The sequence below is a fragment of the Cryptomeria japonica genome, chromosome 11 (genome assembly GCF_030272615.1).
Source record: "Cryptomeria japonica chromosome 11, Sugi_1.0, whole genome shotgun sequence".
In the NCBI taxonomy this organism is placed as follows: Eukaryota; Viridiplantae; Streptophyta; class Pinopsida; order Cupressales; family Cupressaceae; genus Cryptomeria; species Cryptomeria japonica.
The window spans coordinates 236,604,444-236,614,719 of NC_081415.1; the positions used below are offsets into that span (position 1 = coordinate 236,604,444).

At 33.2% G+C, this 10,276-nt stretch overlaps 1 protein-coding gene across 1 annotated transcript; it reads right to left on the bottom strand.

Moving 5' to 3' along the window:
* Positions 1–3,114: 3,114 nt before the first annotated feature.
* Positions 3,115–4,321, bottom strand: LOC131063991 (protein EXORDIUM-like 2). The gene has a single exon (XM_057997998.2). It carries the CDS (start codon positions 4,224–4,226, stop codon positions 3,213–3,215), a length of 1,014 nt encoding a protein of 337 aa, XP_057853981.2. The 5' UTR covers positions 4,227–4,321; the 3' UTR covers positions 3,115–3,212.
* Between the last annotated feature and the right edge of the window lie 5,955 nt (positions 4,322–10,276).

The window sequence follows — 10,276 nt, forward strand, 5'->3', positions numbered from 1 at the left end:
CCTCACTAATAGGTCTGAAGTTGAGGCCTAATTGGTTGTTCTCTAATATAATTAATGGGATTCGACTTGATTCCTAGTTTGCATATTAGACTAGTGATTCCCTGATTCCATACATTACACATCCACAATTATTCAACAAACCTAAGATAAAGATATATAGAGCTACTAAAATTGAGATACTATACCATTAGGATCTAACCCATATATTTCTATGATTCAATGCCACATATCAACAACTTATTGTCAATGCACACATGGGGTGGTCAAAGAGAAAATTTGAAATAATCACACACATACACACTTCTTGATATATGCAAAACCATTTTTAATTGGGATTCCTACTTGTGCAAGTTATTTGGTCTTCATGCACTTGATATAAATTCACAAGTGAAATGTCATTCTAGCTACCCCAAAGGCTACAAGAAACACCTTTATTGTATATAGCTTGTATAGAAGATAGCCTCATTGGATGGACCTATAAAATATGGCTATAAAAATTTGTCTAATCAACTTAATTGGAGGAAATCAATGCAAGTGCCAAGTCTCTAATGTGATAAGAGACTGATTTTCTTATCATATTATTGTCATAATTAGTTTTAATTATAAATTTCAAATATGCAAGCCAACTTACTCTATAGGCATTAAAGCAACAAAATATGTCACAAATATTATGTTCTAATTAGTAGATCCAAAGTTAATCGATTATCATCACACATCTCCACTCTGTTTGAAAAATAAAGTATAACTTGAGTTTTTGTTAAGAAAACTTTCTTCTTGTGAATAATTTTTGAGTCTAGTTCATTTTTTATTTTTTAACTTAATCCATCTTTTTATCAAAACCATCTCTAATTAGGTAGCTCTCTTCATCTAATAAAGATAGTAGCTATGACAAGTACCTTTATTAAGATATAAAACACCTATTACTATAACATCTACATGCTTTAAGAGAAGACACTCTTCATCGCATAAATTGACTTCTTATATGGATTAGTAAGATATGACATAAAATTTTAGTCAATCGACTTAAGGAAGAGAAAAATTAATGTAAATGTCAAGTCTTCAATGTGACAAGGGACCAATTTCTTATTCTTGATACTATACTATTGATTTTAATTATAAATGTTATATACAAGTTGACTTGCTCCATAAACACCAAAGCCATGAAATCGAAATCACTAGCACTACTTCTGGATCACTAGACCTAAAGTTAATTCAAATTGATTTTGGTACACTTATATATTATTTCAAAAATAAATCATAACTTATTTTTCACTGAAAATTGTTTCTCCCTATGAACAATTGTACTAAGGGAAACTATGTGATGAACCTATCTAATCTTTCCTCCATATGATTGTCATATCATTAAAATACATGGTTAGCGGCTCACTCTTGTATAAAACTCCGTTTTACTTCATTTAACTAATTTACAATAGAATTTCCTGACAAATTCTATCATTTTTATAAAAAAATTTATAGTAAAATTCAACTCTCTTCTATCTGGATGCAATTTTGAAATAATATCATATACTCTACACAGAAAGAACGTAGAGAAAGTTGCCAGAAAATTTAACAAATGTTTTGCTGGCAAAAAATTTCTCTCATTGATAAGGAGGCAATTTTTTGAGTTTGGAGTTTTAAAAGATGGAATCATCACTGTCACTGAAAATATATTTTGCAGCAAAATTTTAGACAAATCAGTTCTTTGTGCCACTCTTTCACTGTAAGAAAGCCGATATGGAGTCATAGGAATTATAAAAGGAACACGTTGTCTTAACATTATCATTCAACTTTTTTTATTAGAATTTTTTTTTGTCCATTTTGCACTTAAAATTTAGTAGATTATATATTAGTTTATGTATTAAGATTGGTATCATAACAGATATTCTAAATTCACAAGTAGGATTTATGAAAGAATGATATTAAAATTGAATTTTAAATTTTAAATAAATGAAATAAGGTAAATTTAGTTGGTTTTTTGTGTTGGAATATGTTGTATAAAAATTTATTGTGTTTTGTTATGGTTTAGCTTTATTCTTGTATGATTGATTCTTATAAGTATAAAATGATTTGGTAAATAGAATTTAACTTGTATTCATGAAAGTGAATTGTCAAAAATGAGTAGCGGATCATCTCAATCCATTATACTTCTGTCTAAAGTAGGATAGTGTTTAGAAATATTGTTTGAGAACTTGCTAAGGGAGGGGAATGTTCCCCTAAACCATACCCCTTAGAGGTGGACCAATTCAATAACACTAAACTAAAATTAAAGGCAATAGGCAAGTTGATAGTAGCCCATGATGATCATGCTTACTAATGATATAGGACACTCAAGATTTTGTTTTGATAATCTCATGGGAATGCTCTTCTAGTGATTCCTAGTTGATTTCAAATGAATAATGAATGTCCTCAATTACAACAACATAGCAAGCATAGAAAATATGCATTAGATCAACTCATAATGAGTAATAGGAAATAGTCAATAAGGTTTGAATTTGGTTTTTGATCTAAAGTTTGAGGTCCAAATCTATGACTACAATGGTAACCTAGGTCAGTTTTGCATCCACTGATTTAATCTAGAATGGAAAAAGGGAGGTCTAAGGATCAAGGTCAACTTATACAAATGAGTAATCATGTGAACATAATAGAATGATTTGTCATGAGACAAGTTCATGCAAAAGTATTCCACTTGTAGATGGTTATAACATGAAAGATACTCTATTTAAAGCGAGCGTACAAAAAGAAAGAAAAGACAGTATATGCAATTTTCACCATTACTTTTTTCCTGATTTTGATGTACATGCAAATGACTATGAAAATATATGTCAAAGCTGTTAATGTAATTTTTAAATTTTATTTAGTTAGATTTACACATGTTTGTTTACTTTTAGGAGTGAATCATTATAAAAAATTATGACATCCTCGCTTTCTTTTTACCAAGCCTTCATTTGATTCACCAATCATGACATCCTAGAGTCCTATTTCTTTGAAAGGGTTTTCCCCTTTCAGATTTCCCCCATTTGACATCCCTACTTGGCGTGCCTTCCCAATCATCCCAATCTCTAATTCTCTAAACATTGGATCTTTAATAAAGAAAAAGAATAATGTTCCGTGGGCTATTGAATAACACGACTATTAAAAATTATTTATTAATTTAAATAATAAAAGAATAAAAGAATCGTATACAACAATTTTCGGAAAATGTTTCGGCTGATTTAGACCAAGGTCTTGCAGGATCGTGAGGTGGGATCCCACATTGCCGGTAGAAGGAACCTGCGGCCGTTGACACCATGAGCGTTGTAATTGGCACCTGTCGTCTCGTCCACTAACAGTTTCCCGGCGTAACCGGGATAAGCCCCGCTTCCATACATACCCGGACATGCTGAGACAGCCTCCAACGGAGCAGCGGCGTTTCCCTGGAAGTATCCTGTCTTAAACGGATTTGTCACTGCTCCCGCAACCGTCGCCGCAATGTTGATGATCATACCGTCAATGCCCACGTCACCGTTGGGCGGCAGCAAAGAAAGGCTCTGCGGGCCGTAAATTGGCTGATGAAATGGCCACGCACACTGCCCCGGGCACTGCGTTGCTGAGTTTCCCACCCATGCGAACGCGTAGTCAATGCCTGCTTTGCTGCTGTCATGGAATCCGCAAGAGCTACTGCAGAAGTTCTCCACCATAACACCCTCAGATGTGAGCACCAAATATAACTCCACCTCACCATTGCTCTTCTTCTTCTCAGGCTGCGGCAGAGCTCCGGACTCGATAGCATTCTTTAACAGGACAGCAATGTCACTTCTTTTCAAGGACTTTCCGAGAGAATAAGCTTCATCCAGCTTCTGCTTGCCCAGCCTTCGGGTTAAAGACTGAGGTTGGTTTAATTGGGAAGGGGCAGAGCCTCTGTAGGCCTCTGTTGTTTTCCACCAGGTGAACACAGAGGGAGAACCCTGCTTGCCGCTTTCCATTCCCAATGACTGCACAAAATCGCCCACAACGGCACGCTGCGCGGAAGTGAAATTGCCATACCAGATGAGATGAAGATTGAGAATGGGTGTTGTGGTAAGCAGAGGGCCATTGTGGTATTGCAGAACAAGGAGCTCTTCTTCCACCAGAGCAGAGAGCTTTCTCCACTGAAAAAGGGGCCGAGCGGCGGCATCCACTGTGGACAATGCCACCATACATATCAACAGCAAGTCAATGACAATCCTTTCAGAACCCAAAACTGCCATTTTATGAGGCGTATTGCAGTCGGAACACAGATTTGAAAGATTTAATCTGTAATGAAGTGAGATTGTTTGTTACGAGGATAAGCAAGAGAAGGATCGAATTTAAATAGGCAGAGACGGCTAAGGGAAAGCGGGATGAAAGGGATTGACAGCAGGGCTTATACAGCTGGCAGTCACAGGTGCGAATAACAACTGAGCAATTTGTAGTGGGGTTTCCTGGCAAATTCTACCGTTGAAACGGTGGGCTTCCCCAAAACACAGCTCTGTTCTACCTGGATGCTCCGCATTGCGCGTGTTTGAAATAATACCTCATCCGACGTGTCCATCAGTAGTAAGAGGTAGGGAGTAAATGTAACCGCTGTGCTTTGCTGGCGAAAAATTGAATGTCGTGTCAAAGAGGCAGAAAAAATAATGGTTGCAGCAAAATTCAAAGCAGGGGCACGCCGCACGTTTGAGGCAGCACTTCTTACGCCGCAAGAAGGCAGGTATGATGGGGGTGTGGAAATTGGCACGGGCTATTCTCCAAATAAAATGTCACCCATACATATGATCCACGGCATGTCTAAATGACATACATACAAGCATCCCCGTACAATGTATGAAAATAGAGGATTCGACGGAAAGAGTTAACGGCAACGCAACGGCAGCGACAGTCCATTTTCAATGCGAGGGAATTTTTAAAATTTGTTTCCCGCTCAACAATTTTGAAAATATTACAAATGCTAAAAAATAGGATGAAGCCTGCACAATAATCTAAAATCTGCTATTAAAAGGTTGCCCCTCTCAATAAATCTGTAGATAATGTTAAAAAATAAGAGTAAATTTCTTGGATGCAATTATTCATTGAGAGCTGTGTTATGCAGACTTTTATGTAATAAATTCATTTTGAGTTCTCATTAAGATTTTTTGAGATTTTTATTGAATCATTTAGGGTTTTGTGTTTGTAGAGATATTTATGATTTTGTTCTCCAGCATTGAAAGTGGTTATAAACATTTTATGATTATAGATTATATAATTTTTAGAGGTTTAAAGTATTTTCAAAATATTTTATAATAAAAATTGATTAAATATACCAGCTATGAAATGTAGAGTTCACCTTATATTTAAAATAAAATTAATTTTTAAAATGTTTTTTATAAAATGCAGATTTGTATTTTATTTTAATAATATTTTTAAATAAAAAGTCATTATAGTCCAAACAAGTCTTCATATCTATTTAAATAGAAACTTGCCTCTAACATATGCAATAAAATAGAAAATTGAAAAAAATTCATGGAAGAGAAATTTGGATTTTGAATAAGGAAACCAACCATCAGAAATAAAAATCTTACCAAGGAGAGACTTAGGTTTTTTTTTTTTAACTTGATAAGATTTTCATTTCTCATGCCTAGTTAGACAAAGGTTTTTGAATAATAGCCTAAAAATGAAAAAGTTCCAAAAATTAGAAACTTTGATGTTGCTATTATTTAAATTGGCTCTAACATATGCAGTAAAATAGAAAGTTATATTTTAAATTGGCTCTAACATATGCAATAAAATAGAAAGTTATCTTTTAAATGGTAATTTAAAAGAATTTCATAGAATAGAAATTTGTATTTTGAATAAAAACTTAAAAATGAGAAAGCTTCAAAAATTAGGAACTCTATTATTTAAATATTACTAAAGAAAAATTTTATGTTTACAAATTACTAAATAATTCCATTAATGAATTTTTCCATTCTTTTGCAAAGGATTTTTTCAAATGATTTATAAGGTTTTTGCCTTTTTTTTTTTTAATGTTTCTTCTAGTATACTTATATTTAAAAATTCTTATTTACATGGAAAGATTAAAAAGTTATATGCTTTGATATGCTAGTTAAACTAATCTCTTAATGATTGTAAAGATTTGTGATTTCTTTTTTAATAAATTAAAAATGTCTTACAAAATATTAGCTCATGGTTGACACGTGTAGTGTTGTAAATTGTAAACCTTTCAAAGTTCACACTCATTTTAGGGCCCTTTCTTTAGTGTGTCTCATTTCACTTCAATTTCATATAGGTATTTCCCTATTTTCACTTTAATTGATATGGGTATTAATCTATTTCATTTAATTATGTTTAGACCCTTCCTTATTTCAAATTTAAATTAGCTTTTTGACACATTTAACTATCACAACCCCACATCAACATAAAATGAGGAATGCACTTTTGTTGGGGTGGACATACCTTTGTTACTTGAATAAGAAGGTTTTGAAACATAACATGACATGTGTTTTGAAATACATCGCGTTTTTGAAACACATCATGTTTTGCAACAACATACAACAACATAAATGAGGAATTTCCTTTTGTTGTAGTACACATGTCTTTGTTACCTAAAAGGAAAGTTTGTGATATCCAACCATTCTTTTAAGATAACATGAAATGAGTGTCAAAACACACAAATTACAAACCATGAACTAAACTTTCTGTAGGTTGGCAAACACGTGTAGGGCGAGTTCACAATAATGGTTCCCACTTTTACCCACGAAGGAAAAACGCAATGGTGAGAAAAAAAATTTGGAGGGTGTTCGTACGAACTACCCTTTGGGGTTCAAGCGAACCCCCCACTTCACTCGAACCTACCTTTTTGAGTGAAACCCCTTTAACGGTTATTTTTGTCGATTTTTAATTATATTGGGGGGGTTTGCTCGAACCCCCCTTCACTTGAACCCATGTTCGAATGAACTACGTTTTTTGAGATCTCTCCCCAAATTCTTCATAATTCTGAGAAATTTTGGCCTTCAAACCTCTGGTTCAAGGCTCAAATGAAAGAATCTTGATAACCCAAAAATATAAAATGGTAGTGCTCGGAGAAATCTTTCCAATGAGTATAATTTCATTACATTGTGAATTTATTTTATTCTTTTTTTTTTTTTTTTATGAAATATTGGTTTTTCACTGAACATGAACTTCTTTGTTCAACGGATTGGGAAAAATAGGAAACTAATTCAAAAAAATTCTGAAAAATATCTATGCCCTAGGCATTGATGTCTTCTTTCTATCAAAAAAAAAAAAAAGAATTTCGATACATATAGAACAAGTTATGTGTTCAAACCTAAACGCATGTCTGAATTATAACTAATCGGAATTCAAAACTTAATAAAATGAAAAATATTCAACATATCACTATCAAACCAACAAAAAGCCCTAGATATTGGTGTTACAAACCAAAATTCGAAAGAATTGAGTTTTTATCATTTATAGAAAGAAAAAAAAGTTATGCCTTTCAGGAGGCACGTCACTCTTAAAAAATGTAGTTTTCTATAAAAAACTACTTTTCGAGGGAGATGGAAAAAAAAATTTAAAAATCTTCAAAAAAATTTGAAAAAAAATATATTTAGAATCTATAGACAAAATGCTAAAAAACACTAATTTACATCATCTTCAAATTATTAATAGTTTAAAAGTTATAGTTGTCAGAAGTTGAAGATGATTTTAAAAATGTTCATCTCAGTGTCAGAAGTGGCAAAAAAGTGGGAACCATTATTGTGAGTTCACCCTGTAATGAAGTTGTAGGGTGAAATATAGATTGTGTTTTATAGCCTATAGAAGCCTAGTTCGTGTTTGATAAGATGTTTTCTTTTTCTCATTTAATGTTATCTCAAATGAATTGTTGGATATCACAACCTTAATCCTAGGTAATAGAGACATGTTGGATATCACAACTAAGTGTGTGGAGGTTAAAAAACAATGTGTATTTTAACATACAAATTTATATTTATAATGGAACCCTATCACAATCCTATAACACCATAAATAAGGAGTACAATTTTTTGGGGTGCACATACCTCTATTACTTGAAGAGGAAGGTTGTGATATCAAACTAATTATTTGAGATATATTTTACACATTGTGCTTTACACAAAAGTGTATTCCACATTGTGTTTTACACCAAAGTATATTTCACGTTATTTTTAATCCTTAGTCTATTAATCCTTTTGAGCCTTTAAGATGATTGTAGTTATAAAATTAGGTGCCTTCGGTGGCGATCTACTAGGAGGATAGGAATGAGTTCTTTTAGAAGAAGGGGATGATATAAATTATTCCTTCTTGGTTGACTCATATACAATGATGGAGAAGGATTGATGACTTTAATTTGAATATGGTGGATCTACTATAGAGATAATTCTTCAAACATTTCCCTTACCCCACCTTTAATAGCTTCTTTTGTCACCTTAACTACAGTCACCCTAATAGGTTTTCATATATTAAGAATAACTTCTCTATGGTTTTTCCTCTAGCAAGGTTTTCCACATAAAATCTGGTGTTTCTTTGTGTATCATGGTGTTCTTAAGTGTATGGTGTTTCTTTGTGTATGTTATCTGAAATGAATTGTTGGATATCACAACCTTCATCCTAGGTAATAGAGACATGTTACATATCATAACTAAGTGTGTGCAAGTTAAAAACAACAATGTGTATTTTAACCTACACATTCCATCTCTCTCTCTCTCTCTCTCTCTCTCTATTTTCATTAATCCCTTCCTACATCTCTCTCACTTGGCCTCTCACTTTTCCTCAACCCCTCCCTTCCTCACTCTCTCTCTCTCTCTCTCTCTCTCTCTCTCTCTCTCTTCTCTCTCTCTCTCTCTCTTCTCTCTCTCTCTCTCTCTCTCTCTCTCTCTCATCTCTCTCTCTCTCCTCTCCTCTCTCTCTCTCTCTCTCTCTCTCTCTCTCTCTCGCTCTGATCTCTCCCTCTCTTTTCATCCCTTCCTCTTTAGGTCACATAGGCATGTGAGCCCTAACAAAAGTGTATTTTTCATTTTATAATGTTTGAATTTTGATAGGATTTCATTTTGTATATGAAGTTGTAGGTTTCAATACAAATTGTGTTTTGTAACCTACAAAAGCTTAGTTCATGGTTGACAAACCTGTGTAGTGTTGTAAATTGTAATCCCTTTAAATTTCACATTCATTTGGGAATTTTTCTTACATATTGCACTCGCTCATTATTCTAATCTTCCTTCACTTCAACTAGCTTCACTTTTATGACTTTTATATGTTTGCAACGAATTTGAACTCAATCTCTATAGTCATGGTTCTTAAATGTGTTATTGTAAGGAAGCATAGATACTAAGAACTTAGATGAAGTTATTTGTCATCTAGTTGGTACAAGTTCATAAGAGTTTTGCTAAAACTTGAGTTGTACAACAATATCTATGGATAAAATAAGATATATGTCCAATTTAATATCTTAACATATGTAACAGAGTATTAATATGAAGATTATGTACAAATATTTTTTTTAAATATCAAAATAATGACATTGGAAAAATTTATCACTCATTTTAGGCCCCTTTCTTTGGTGTGTTTTGCAACATAATGTGTAAGGGTACCATTTGGGGCACTATCTCTATAATAGATCTACCTTAGTCAACTTAAAGTTAATTGAGGTGGCAAAATCTCCATCATCCTCTTCTCCTAAAAGAATTTCTTGAGTTGGATTTTTTGCTATAAAAATGATTATAGAAGTTCAACCATTGGATTTAGTAGCAATAAAAGAAATGATAAATAAACAAAAACCTTAGAAGCCTAGAATTCTGTTAACCATGAGGAAAAAGAAAAATAGGGAAAGGATTATAATTGAAACAACAACTGTTATTGTACATTAAAAGATAGAGAAATATTCTATTGGATGGTTGCACCATTAGAAAGATACATGGGGAAAGGGAAAGAAAAGAAGAGAATGCAAGAGTTATCTTCCTATAATATATAATTGGTTTAAAATAAAGAAAACTATGCCTCTCATATATAAGATATATGAATCCCTTATGTAGGCTTATATGATAAAAGTGGCTATTAAAGGTGTGGCAAGGATAGTCTTTGGGGCACTATCTCTACAATAGATGTACCTTATTTAGCTTAAAGTTAATCGAGCTGGCAAAATTTCCATCATCCCCTTCTTTTGAAAGAATTCCTTCCCATCCTCCTAGAGGGTCACCACCAAAGACACCTACTTCAACAACTCCAATAATTTCAAGAGGCTAAAAAAGATGAATAGACCAATGATGCTAGAAAGAAAGTGTTGTAA